At 36.1% G+C, this 13,625-nt stretch overlaps 1 protein-coding gene across 2 annotated transcripts; it reads left to right on the top strand.

The window, feature by feature from the left end:
• Positions 1-946: 946 nt before the first annotated feature.
• LOC115981924 (E3 ubiquitin ligase BIG BROTHER-related-like) lies at positions 947-13,404 on the top strand. 2 transcript variants are annotated; one of them, XM_031104363.1, is made up of 7 exons: positions 947-1,406; positions 1,581-1,932; positions 2,046-2,095; positions 10,555-10,596; positions 10,691-10,815; positions 11,710-11,818; positions 13,055-13,404. In XM_031104363.1, the coding sequence occupies exons 1-7, from the start codon at positions 1,143-1,145 to the stop codon at positions 13,100-13,102; spliced, it is 990 nt and encodes a 329-aa protein (XP_030960223.1). In that variant the 5' UTR covers positions 947-1,142; the 3' UTR covers positions 13,103-13,404. The 2 variants fall into 2 exon arrangements, with proteins under 2 accessions (XP_030960223.1, XP_030960224.1); XM_031104364.1 differs by having other exon boundaries at positions 1,322-1,406; positions 1,516-1,932.
• The last annotated feature ends 221 nt before the right edge of the window (positions 13,405-13,625 follow it).

The following is a 13,625-nucleotide window of genomic DNA, read 5'->3' as shown; positions in this document are numbered from 1 at the left end:
GGGTGAGAATACAAGAGTGAAGAGTGTGAGAGTACAAGTGAAATAGGGACCACAAGAGTTCAAAAGGAGTTGGGTGTGAAAAGTGTGTGAAATAGGGACCACCGAAAACCACGTGGTTTCTATTATACTCGAAATGTTGGTTTTTTAAATAGTTTGGAAACGTTATTGATTAACAAAATTAACAAAATTATTTGGAGCTAGAGTTATTTTCCAATTCTTTTCCAAAAAAAGAAAAAAAAAAGAAAAAAAAGTTATATCACATGAGAGAGTAAAACAAATTGATATTACGTTTCTCAAAAAAAAAATTAAAAATTGATATTATGCTCTCTCTTTCTTTTTGAGGTAATGTGCAGAATAGCTGTGTAAAGGGGTTGTATATAGTTAGTTAGGCAACGTTTGAAATAATAAAGGAAAGTAACATCTCGAGTTTTAGAAACTCGAGATTCATATTAGAACTCGAGTTCGAAAGACTTGCTTTGCAAGTGTGAAAATGTCACGTAGATCTCGAGTTTTTAAGACTCGAGTTTCATGCAAAAAAAATTTCACCTATAGTGGTGTTTTTAAGCCTTACAGTAACGTTTTAAAGCCCTATAGCAACATTTTCCTGCCAAAATTTTTTTTTGAACTACCAGGTTTAGGGAGCCCTATAGTGGCGTTTTTAAGTCTTATAGTGACGTTTCTAAACCCTATAGCGGCGTTTTTTTGCAATTTATGTAATTCGAGTCTTTAAAACTTGATTTTCACGTCAATTTTTTCTAACTTTAATCCCATCCTCTTACAAATCGAGACTTAAAAACTCGAGTTTTATCATAAAATTCGAGTTTTAGACACTCGAGATGCTAGTTTTCAACATTGTTTTGAAACGTAACAACTAACTAAATTTTTTAATATTTATTGTTATTTAGAAAAAAAATTCCTTTCTTTTTCCTTTTGTCTTTGTCTCTCTTTCTATCGGCGCCTCCTCAGACAGATAGATTCTTGAATAATCCCTTAATATTCCCTCCATTCCAAAAGAAAAGAAAAGAGTATCACTCACTCCTTTTCGTTATTTAGATCTCTCCTCCAAATTCCAATTCCTGTTTGATTTTTTTTTTTTTTTTTCGAATTCTCTCTGTGTGTATTTGCTTTCTATCTATCTATCTATGGAGAATAAGGATTCCCTAGACAAATTAAATAATACCCAACAAGAAAAGGAACAAGAACAAGAACAAGAACACAACCCTAATTCTTCTATCAATCTTGTTGAGGAACAAGAAGAAGAAGAAAGAAATGGATCCGACGTGGACCAACCCCCTCAGTCGCCTCGTCAGCCCTCATCATCAACAACAACAACAACAAGAACTCCCTTTACTAATCTCAGTCAGGTCGATGCTGACCTCGCTCTTGCTCGTACCCTTCAGGAACAGGTCTCTCTCTCAATTGGGTTTTATTTTTTTTTTTCTTATACATATAAATGTTATTTCTGATGCTATTTGAATTTTGGACCCAACTTCTTGTACTATAAATGACTGCTAGGAGAGTAGAGTAAACTGTTCTGTTGTGGTTGTGGTTGAATTGGCCTTGATTGGTTTGTGGAGTAGGAAAGGGCATACATGATGCTCCGAATCAACAATGAAGGTAGTGATTATGGAAGTTGGGAGGCTGGAAGCTATGTCCTTGATGATGATGATGACGACGATGAGGATGAAGATTTTAATGATCCACATGATGAGACTGACGATGAGAGAATTGATGGTGCTGATGACAATGATGAAGATGCTTTCGATGTCCATGCTCATGCCAACGACGACTTAGCTGGAGAAGAAAATAACCCCGGTATTGAATTCGACCCTGCTGTCTTCTCTAGCGATGAGGCCTATGCAAGGGCCCTTCAGGATGCTGAAGACAGAGATATGGCTGCTAGATTGTTGGCTCTTGCTGGGATAAATGATTGTGGGTGTTCCTTCCTCCTATCTTACCTATTTTACTACTCTCTTGTCTTGTTATATTTCGCTCCTTTCACAATGACTTCTAGAACTTCTAACAACTGTTTGTTTGTGTTGTAGTGGAAGCTGATGAGGATGAGGACATAGAGGATCATGGTGCCAACTCTCAGGTATCCATCTCTATCACTATGGAAGCTGAAACCATTACTTTGATTCCGCATGCTCACCACATCTCAGCACTTTTAATTCAACCTATCTACATTTAAAAATTTTGCCTACTATCGTGTAATGGTGGATCCTTTTTATTTTGTTCTTGGAATCATGATCTGTCAATCCATTGTAATTGGGTGGGTGGGGGGAGTAGATAGAAGTTATTAATAATGTAAGATAGGGTATGAAATCTAATGCTTTAATCCAATGTCCTATTTCCTCATTATAGATTATTAGAGGTTGACAGAATCTACTCAATTATATGTATTGAAATGTATACAGGGTCAGCTTTTGCGAACATATCAGAACTATACTAGAATAGGAATGCTGAGAAGAAGGAAAAGGGGTGCTTTATGGAGTTGGAGTTATTTAAACAATAAAAAAATGCTTTGCAGTTGAATAGAATTCCATATATATCATGGTGTTGAGGTACATGACCGAGATGGTTATAGTCCTCACAATCAATAAATTGATACAACCCGTGGGTCAAGTGAATAATCAAAACATACGTGAGGTTTTAATATCATAAATTGGGTATCTCATCAGCACTCCTACAAGAGCAAGTTTGGAACATACCAGCCAATTGCTTACCAATGTACAACTGAAGGGCAAAGTAAAAAACACAATCAATTCAATTTTTGGATTTAGATTTTATTTTTTTCCAGCAGAACCACAAATGAAACACATTCTCTCCTTCGATCAGCTTCTACAATTCCATGCTCTAAGAGATAAGCATGTTGCATTTAGTCTTGACTCTCTCTGCTTGCACATCTAGTTTGATGTTTTAATCCTTTTCATGAAAGGATTCAAAATGGCAAATCTGATTATATGACTTGTCAAAACAAAACTTGTTCATTTTTGGGTTCTGTGCTTTCTTTGAAGAATTTTGTGGGTTCTTGTTCAAAACTTTTGATTCAATATGGGTGGCTCTGTTTTTTTCTTCGTGGAATCAAAATCATTTGAGTTTTCAGTTGAGGAAGGTGGTATGTTTTACCAGCTGCGTATTTACGAGAGAGGCAGAGATTCTCTAAGGTCAATATTTATGGGAAAAGGAAGTCTAAGAGACTGCTGTTCAATGTGGAAGAATTGATCTCTGGGCAGTCCAGTGGGCAGTTTGCAAAATCTTGCCGTGAGGGGGACAAATTCTTTATTCTTCAGTTGGGTTCCAACTCTCATGGAGCTTTCTTGTTAATTTCGGAACTCACTCGTGGTCGTCGTAAGGGTTCTATAGTGGTGCCTGAAGGGAAGACGGGGAATTGCTGGAGAGGTTTTGGGTTACACCTGAGGAAGGTGTTAGCCCCGGAGTCTCTAGCTCCCAAGCAAGCTTTCACAGGTATTTTTAGAGACGCCTCAAAATCCTTTGCGTCGGTGGTGGCGGGGAAACGGTTTAACAATGGTGGCGGAGGTGATAAAGGGAAGAAAAAAAAATGTATTGATTCAAAATACAAATTCTGAGCAACCTGGGGTGAAGAGTCTGTCAGTCCCCAGCTGTAATAACAGTGAGGAAAGTATCCTAGGACAGAGGGAGCCTCCTGGGGTGAAGATTTTGTCAGAATCCAGCGGTGTTAACCGGGTTACCTGCAAGGATAGTACTATGGGACAGAGAGATCAAATTGGGGCGAAGATTTTGTCAACAATAGATGGGATTGAAGATAAAGGTATTAAAGCTGAGTTGGCTTTGGATCTGATTTTGCGTATGGAGCGTGGGTTAGATGGGAATTGGGCTGTTGTGTGGTCTGAAGTTAAGGAAGTGGGTCCAAAAGTGGTGCAACCTAAAAAGCCCACTATTCAGGATTTTCAAAAGGTTAGTAACTCCGGCCCATTTAATTATGTTAAGCCCAAACCTGTTTGGAGGCCACGCCAAAGCCAATCTTTGGCAAACCCAGACCACAGCCAATCTTTGGCAAACTCAGACCACAGGCAGTGAGGAAATTCCCATTCACAAGGAGGTTTGTGTATTTCTCATCTTCTTTTTGCTGATGACACTATCATTTTTTGTGATGCAACTAGGGAACAACTCTTATATATTCGGATGGTGATGATTTTCTTTGAGGCTATCATATACTTAAAAGTTAATATTGTTAAGAGTAAGATTGTTCCAATAGGGGTGGTAGGGAGTTTGAATACTCTGGCTAGTGTCTTAGGTTGCAATGTTGGTAGGTTGCCCATGACGTACTTGGGTATGCCTCTTGGAGCTCATTTTAAGGATCCATTAATTTAGAATCCTATTATAGAAAAAATGGAGAAGAAGCTTTTTGTTTGGAAACACTTATATTTGTCGAAAGGGGGAAGATTAACTTTACTGAAAAGTACCCTTTCAAGCCTTTACACCTATTTCTTATCCTTGTTTTCTATTCCTCAAGCTATGGTGGATAGATTAGAAAGGATCCAGAGAAATTTCCTTTGGGGGAGTTCTGAGGAAGCTTTCAAATATCCACTTGTTGCCGGGAATAAGGTGTGTTGGCCAGTGGAGAATGGAGGTTTGGGGATTCAGAGGATTGGTTTGTTTAATCAAGCCCTGCTTGGAAAATGGTTATGGTGGTTTGGAAGTGAAACCAATCATTTATGGCGTTAGGTTATAGCTACCAAGTATGGAGTGTCTAGTTGAGGTTGGTGCACTAGAGTTAGTAGAGGTGCTCAGGGATGTGGAATGTGGAAGAATATTAGGAAAGGTGTTGAGAGTTTCTTTGGTCATGTGTTGTATGTTGCAGGGGAGGGTCTTCGTATTCGATTCTAGTATGATCTTTGGTATGGGCATATTCCCTTAAAGGATCTTTACCCTAATATTTTCTCTCGTGCTATGGGAAAAGAAGCTTCGATTTTTGAGTTGATTACTATTTCATTAGATGGTGGTAGTAGGAGTTGGAATATTCAATTCCATAAGGCTCCTGATGATTGGGAGGAGGAGAGAGTGTTTGCTTTTTACAAGCATGTTTATTCCAAAATGCCTAGGGGTGAGGGGATTGATAGTTTGTTTTGGAAGTTAACCCTAAATGGTGTTTTTGATGTGCGCTCTTTCTATAATTCTTTATCTACTCCTCCTACCTTTCCTTTCTCTTGGAAGTGTATTTGGAGTATTAAGGTACCTAGAAGAGTGTCTTTCCTTTTATGGACTGCAACTCAAGATGGTATTCTTACTATTGACAACCTTGTAAAAAGGAACTTGTCTTTGGTTAATTGGTGTTGCTTGTGCCGTTGCAATGAAGAAATGGTGGATCATTTTTTAATTAATTGTAAGTTCGCACACGCCTTATGTAGTGAAGTGTTTTTGATGTTTGGTTTGTAGTGGGTGATGCCAAGGACATTGTTTCTCTTCTTTTTGCATGGGAGAATTTTCTGGGGTTACACTATTCTTCGGTCTAGAATATGGTGCCAGCCTATTTGATGTGGTTGATTTGGAAAGAACGTAATACCCGCATTTTTGAGAATATTGAGAAATCTGCTGATTTTTTGAAGTCTTTGCTAGTTGGGTCTTTGTTTGGGTGGTCTCATATTTGGGGTTTTACACAATGTATTTCCGTTTTTGATTTCGTGCAATCTGTTTTTGTTTCTGTTTGATTTGTTTGTATTTGTTCCTCGTACTTTGTTCATCATTGTGAACGTGTACTTTTTGCTAGTTGGGTCTTTGTTTGGGTGGTCTTGTATTTGGGGTTTTACACAATGTATTTCCATTTTTGATTTTGTGCAATCTGTTTTTGTTTCCGTTTGATTTATTTGTATTTGTTCCTAGTACTTTGTTCATCATTGTGAACATGTTGTACTTTTTTTAATGAAAATATCTATTACTTATCAAATATATATATATATATATATATATTCCCCCTCCCCCCCACAAACCAACACCATAAGGACTAGAAACTGAGCTAGAACACTAGCCACCCCAGCTACATCCATATTTCACCTCTATCACTTGTCTCCAAAGGGCATCCTTTTCAAGCCCAAATCTCCATAGCCACTTCCTAAGCAAAGCTTCATTAAAAAGTCTTACTTTCCTTATCCCCAAGCCACCTGAAGAAAGAGGAGTACAAACAATAGCCCATTTAACTAGGTGAAATTTGGGTTCATCCCCTAGCCCACCCCATAAGAAATTATTCTGAATTTTTGCAATTTGATTAACCACAATAGCAGAGATAGGAAATAAAGATAGAAAATAGGTAGGTAAATTTAATAGATTGCTTTTAATTAAAATGGCTCTACCTCCCTTGGATAAGTACAAATGTTTCCACCCTGCTAATCTCTTTTCCATCTTCTCTAGAATCGGGTTCCATATTGTCTTATCCTTGAATTTAGCACCCAAAGGAAGACCCAAATATTTCATTGGAAGGATACCTTGCTTGCAGCCAAGAACACTTAACAATAACTCAATATTATGTACCACTTCCACAGGAACCAATTCTGACTTACCCAAATTTATTTTTAGACCAAAACCTGCCTCAAACCAAATAAGCACCATATGGAGAATCAGAAGTTGGTCAAGATCGGCAACACAGAAAATTAGAGTGTCATCAACAAAGAGGAGACGAGACACCACCAAAGATCTTGCCTCTAAATTACCCACATGAAAGCCTAACATACGACCGTCATGGATAGCTTTATCCAACATTCTTCCAAGGGCTTCCATGACCAAGACAAACAACAAAGGAGACAAAAGGATTGCCTTGTCTCAACCCGCTCGAACTCTCGAAAAACCCATAGGGAGAACCATTAATCAAAATAGAGAAACGAACAGTAGATAGACAAAATAAAATCCACAGACTCCACTTATTAGAGAACCCTCTACGTTCTAGTACCTTCATAAGAAAGCCCCAGTTTACATGATCAAAAACTTTCTCAACATCTAGGGGGTGTTTGTTACTGCTGTTTAAACAATAATTTTCAGTGTTTAAACAACATTACATGTATTTTCATATACTTTTTTACCCACATATATTTTCACAAAACAATAACATTACTAGAAATCTCTTATCAAATGGGCCCCTAGTTTGCAAAGCAACCCTAGCAGACCTGTCTTCAATCTACTATCAAGGCATTTATTAGCAATAAGAACAGGGTCGAGGATCTGCCTATTCATCACAAAAGTATTTTGTGAAGATGAAAATATATTTGTCATGACCGTGCGTAGTCGAGTAGCCAAGACTTTAGAAATAATTTTATAAACCCCCCCTCCCCCCAACAAGATTAATCGGGCGAAAATCCTTGACATCAATTGCTGCTGATTTTTTTTGGGAAGAGAGTAATGAAGGTTGCATTAAGACTTTTCTCAAACTGACCTTTAGCAAAAAAATGGTGAAACACAACCATAAGATCAGGCTTGAGGATCTCCTAGCAAGCTTAGAAAAATGCCATTGGAAACCCTTCTAGCCCGGGAGATTTATCACATATGGAGTCCATTGATTCTTTTACTCGTAGAAGAAACATGGATTCTGAAAAGATTCATGGCAATGAGATCCATAAATCCAGGTTTTTTTTTTTTTTTTTTTTTTTTTTTAATTTTCGTCCAATCATCCGTAGTTTGGCATAGATTGAGGTGTATTCAGTTTCATTTGGAAAATCTGAATGGATAAATCATTTTGGCGCATTACTGATCAGAAATTGCAGCTGAATTGAATGAAAATCTTTGAGATATGGCGTATTACCATTATGCTTTGTTGGAAGGGACTCATAATACAAGAATATAGTCATAGAAACTTATAAATAGGTTGTTTAATTATAGATGTGGCAAGACAAGGACATTCAATTTTGTAAACCTAGAAATTAATGCATCAATGGTATTCAGGGAAAAGAAAAGAAAATAAGTTCATTTATTTATATAATATTGCTAACAAGCAATGCTCAATTAGTGCTGTTGGAATCACCAAGTGGTTTAACTGTTTCCTCAGTATGGATGGGTCTGTTTCCTCCCCCACCCCACAAATGCAAATAGATTAGACATATGAACCTCACTCAGTTATATGACAGCTGAGTCTAGTCTGATATGGTTGTGAAATTTTTGTAATGTTGACGTATGACAAATAAATATGTTGGAACCATTACCAGTGAGTTCTAGTTTAAATGGCATCTCCTCTCCTTGTAGGAACAAGGTGGAGGGTGAGACGGTGTTCTTAAAAGTGCTGAGTGCACTTAAGCACAAAGGCCTCCTGGAAAGCGAAAGCACATGCCAGATTGATGTGAAGCGCACATTTTTTTTTTTAAATTTTAATAAAGTTAAAAAAATTATTAATTGTTAATACAACAATCAAGTGATCAATTAATCATGTAAATTACAATAAAACATTTAATATAATTTATATAACATTTATATAATTCTCTTGTGCTTTACAAAATATATGTAACCATGATATTTGATGGCCATGATTACAGAACATGGTTGAATCAAAATAGAAGTATAGAACCAAAAAGGCAAAGGCAAAAAAGTACTAGAATGTTAAGTGATGTTATCTTTGCCTAACAAAATCAATGCAAATATGCAATGCAATCCTAATCTACGTAATCATCATCCTCATTAAGCAAGGGACCATCATCATTGTCATCACAAGATTTGTAGCCTTCATCATCTTCATCTACATCATGAGGAGCATGTTGTGAACTAAAACTTGAACCTGTTGCTTGCCCTAGTGGCTCCATTCTTGATCTCAAGTTGAATCTTTCTTTGTCAACTCTCGAAGCTCTAGCAACACTACCCCATGTCAAAATAGCATCATCAAACACAAGATCATCTTCAACAATTTCATCTATTTTATCTTCTTCTACTCTTCTAGTCAACCACTCAATGCTATCATCTATTAGGTGTATGGTAGTACACCACACTATTAGTTTTTAAATATTAAATCAATGGCTTATATCAAACATATTTAGATCTAATGGCCAAAAATCAAATCAGGATTCTTTTCTTAAAAAATTACAAAAAGCTCAAAAAAGTACACTTTGCTCTTAATAAAAAAGCTCAAAAAAGTGAGCCTAAAGCGCGCTTTTGTGAGGGCGCCTCACTTTAGAGGGAAAATGCCCCAAGGGCTGTGTGCTCTGCACTTTGCGATTAAGTGCGCTTTTAACAACACTGGGGTGAGAGCATGAGTTCAAGGCCAATCGACAGGATGTGCAATTACTAATTTCTAATAATAAAAAATTTGTTGGAACAGTTTTGGGTTTTAAATCTTTAGCTGCAGATATGTTTACTGAGTACATTTTGAGAATGAGGTCTCAAACATGTTTTTGAAGATCAACCATTTGGATATGTCTTGTGAGTACGGGTGTGCCTGCCTGAATGTTTGTCATCATGTTTTTCCTTGTATTTTTCTGAATTTTTGTGTCGTGTGAGTGCAGGCCTACAAGCCTCTATATTAATAACCATGGTTTCTCTAGTATTTCCTTGATTATTTTAAGGATGAGCTTGTAGTGACAATTGTAGCAGGTCCTATTGGCCATGAGAAACTTGAAGTTTCTGTTATGGCAATTAGCTGATGTGTTTTCGCGGAATTTAGAGATTAATGTAAATTTTTCTGCTAGGATTTGTTTTCCTGTTAATTATTTTTCTCCTAGGTTGGAAATAGATGGTTTATGGTTATAAAGATTTCTTCTGTATTTTCCTGAAGAAAATTCTTCTGTAACATAAACTAATTGATTCATATATTGCCTTCAGAGTTTCATTTTCCCTTTGATATTTTTGGTAACTTTTTCAAGTTAGATGCTATTTACAAGCTTCTGGTTTGATTTCCCCCCCATAAAAACAGCCCAAAAAAAAGAAGGATTTTTTTCACTGTGTCAGTTCATATAGATTTAATTAAGCAAGTTATTTCATTTATTATCAGATCCTATTCAATTTGGAATTTATTATTTTTCTACACTACATAGAAAAATGGTGTTTTCACCAAGGGTTGTGTTAATGTGATCTAATCAGGGTTCTAAGTCTCAGCTGGTAATATTGTTAGTTCTTGAATACTACATTACGTAGGAGTAGCTCTTATACACTCCTTGCTAATCGTGAATCATGGTTATCGTTACTCATTGTCATCTGAATCAATATTTTCATAAGATACTTTTGTGAGATGTGTGATGATTGTATGAAAAGCTTCTTCATTGTTCTTGTGATTAGTCTAGACAGTTAGATTGCAACAGTGGATGTATTATGGAGTCCCTTTTTGGTTTCATTATTTACTGTTTGATCATCCCCATACTATATCAAAGTTAAATTTTTTTACTTCCTGGTTTTGTGTGGCATCTAGCTTATGTTGGGTTCCACATCTTAGAAATGAGACTGGTTTTAAAGCTTGCCTTTTATAAAGCATAAGAGTACATTTTTATTATTTTATTTTTCCTTCTCTTCTTCTTACTATCACTACTAGTGTGTTGGTCTTTTTATTTATTTTTTGAGTTTTAGTTAAGTCTTCTTTACACCCAATTCATCTTATCTACTTTTTTGAAGGATGCATGGGAGGAGCTTGATCCCGATGAACTATCCTATGAGGTAAACTGGGTTTTGGATCCAAGTGCCTTTGGTGGAGCTTTGTTTTTTCCTAGCCTTTTTTACCCTTACCCTAAGGTTATGATTATTATTTCAGGAGTTGCTTGCATTGGGTGATGTAGTTGGAACAGAGAGCAGAGGGCTTTCAGCTGATATAATTGCTTCTTTGCCTTCAATAAATTACAAGTCAGGAAGCGGTCAGAACGGAAGCAGCAATGATTCGTATGCACACTAAACCTTTTTTTTTTGGGATAAGTATGTAGTGATTTTTTATTAAAAAATAGAATTACTATGTTCATGATGATGAACACAAAGATCCTTACAAATAATGATACAGAGAAACTAAGAAAGTTATGAAACTTAAAACTATGTTGCGTGAATCCCCAAGCCCTTGCCTACTGAAACAGTACTTAGAAAGTAGGATTTCAAATGCTCTAGAGATTTCTCTATGTATTCAAATGTCCGAGAATTGTGCTTCTTCAATATTAGCTACATTAAACATGATGGCACCATATTCCATATTCCTGAAGATCTTTTTACAAACCAGCTCCTCCAACCACAAAGAAGGGGTGTCACTGTAGGAGGCATCACCCAATAAACCCCTAACATCTGGAATTCGTCACTCCACAATGCATAAGCAACCTCACAACGGAGTAGTAAGTGGTCCACTGTTTATCTGTTACAACATAAAGAACACCAGCCAACTAATGAAAAACCCCTCTTTTTGAGGACGAGCTTGTCAATAGTAAGAATTTACCCCATGCTGCTCTCCACATAAAGGACACCCTCCTTGGAGACTCATCCTTGTAGACTTAACCCACCATATGCTCTTCCATGGGAATTAATTTCCATCGGTACCCTAGATAGCTTTATAATAGGATCTAACATCAAAATTACCATTTCCATTCAATCGCCATCTCATCCTATCAACCCCACCCCCCCTAAGCATTTGAGAGTAAATATGATCTAAGAAGGAATTCGCAGATTCGAATTCCCAATCATGAAAGTCTCTGTGGAAACAAACATTCCATCTCAGTAAATATGATCTAAACCTTTTTTTTTTTAAAGGTTACATACCAGTTTCAGTACAACTAATTTTGTGTGCTCCTGTTTCAGCTGTGTTATTTGTCGGTTGGACTATGAGGATGGTGAAACCTTGACAGCACTTTCTTGCAAACATTCTTACCATCCTGAGTGTATTAATAATTGGTTGAATATAAACAAGGTATGTGCATATGATTATTGTTCCCTGTGAATACATTAATCATAGTTCTGCATTGAAAGTCTGGTTGATTTCTCATTTTCATCATTCTACTCTCTCAGCAAGTATGCCTGCAGATTTGCTATGGTATAAAGCTTGATGCATTCCTGTTGATTTGAAGTTCTGATACTACTGCTCTCCTTACCTGTGCTTTATATTTGCAGCCTTTTTTAGATCTGCGAGATTTTTTAGTGGTCTCTCTAAGTGTTATGTCATTCCTTAAAAATCACCATTCAAAGTTATTGATTCCATGCAAGAATTTTTATTTCTCCCACTTCTACAGAGCCAAGTGAAATTTAAATATGCAGTTATTAGTTTTAGTAATTGAGAGAAAGAAAGATGGATGTATAATTTTTTATGAGTGGTAAATTTATTTTCTCCTCAAATGTTGTGATTAAGGGTGGGTTTTGCAAAGAAAATATTTCTCTCCAAACTAGTTTGGAAAAAACCTTTTCAAACTTGTTTTATATCTTTTTATTGTAGGTGAATTTTGAATTACTAACTGTTGGATTGCGTGTTCTTTATACATTCTCCATGCTTGTAAAATTTTTCAAGAAGGTCAAATATCAATAGCTATGTTATCAATCAAATGTTTAAATTTTAAGCTTTTGTGGTCTTAGATTATTTTTAAAAAATAAGTTTATTGAACACATAATAAATAAAATCTGACTTGAACGAAATTTGATATGCATGTTAAGAACATAAAGAACATGTAATAGTAAGATTTTCAAATTTCACATCTAATATAAAGATATAGGGCGAGTTTAAGTTTGGAGAGAAACCTTGTCCTTTTTGCGGAGAGGTGCCCCCTTTTTTTGTGTTGACAAAGTACCGTTTGATATAAGAACACTTGTTTAGGACAATTCTTTTATGTTGGTACATGATGCTTCAAATGACCTGTTTTCTAGGTGCTAGAAAGATATGTATGTACTGTTTTAAATGTAGACACCTTTTATCCTTTGGGTTATTGTAATATCTCTCTCTCTCTCTCTCAAGACAGGTTCTATTCTCTTTGATTTTTGTACAATAACTCTGATATGTTAATGTTGTATCATGTATGGGTTTTAATACATTACTAATGTGTGCTCTAAAATGTATTAGGTGCTACAGCAGAATGACTGCTGCATTGTGAATTGCTCTGTGAATTGGGTTTTTTTTTTTTTTTTTTTTTTTGTCAAATGACCTGCTTTGTGATCGCAGGTCTGCCCTGTTTGCAGTGCTGAGGTTTCCGTATGTGGCAACAGCTAGTACAATATATGGATCGTCCTCTTCTACAAATCAGAGACCATTTGCATAAGTTTGGATCCAATATAAGCTTTTTTTTATGTACACAATTTTATCAGCTAGTGTAACACATGCCTGGTTGTATCTATGTTTTGAAGTGAAGTCCATAATCGGGACTAGTTTACTATATTATATTAGATATGGCCTCTCTCTTTATTGAATTGCCGAGCATAGTAGCAAAGTTTTTATTGGATCTTTGATGGTAACCCCCTATATATATATATATATATATATATATATATATTGAAGATGGTTAGTTTTGCTAATGGATAAATAGTATATATTGCTTGTTGCCTTCTTTGCACTTTCGATTAATATTTATGATGCCCAACACCTTTTTTTAGTTTTTTTAGTTTTTTTTTTAAGATACCATAGAAAACAGTTACAAGACACAAGTTACATTTGGAGAGATCAAGTAGTAGTAGATCGGATTTTGAACAGCTAGAGAAGCTACATCCAACACATTACACAAGATAAGTTTTGGTAC

The sequence above is a fragment of the Quercus lobata genome, chromosome 3 (genome assembly GCF_001633185.2).
Source record: "Quercus lobata isolate SW786 chromosome 3, ValleyOak3.0 Primary Assembly, whole genome shotgun sequence".
NCBI lineage: Eukaryota > Viridiplantae > Streptophyta > Magnoliopsida > Fagales > Fagaceae > Quercus > Quercus lobata.
The sequence above is the reverse complement of the archived record's forward strand: the minus strand, read 5'-3'. Positions and strand labels throughout refer to the sequence as shown.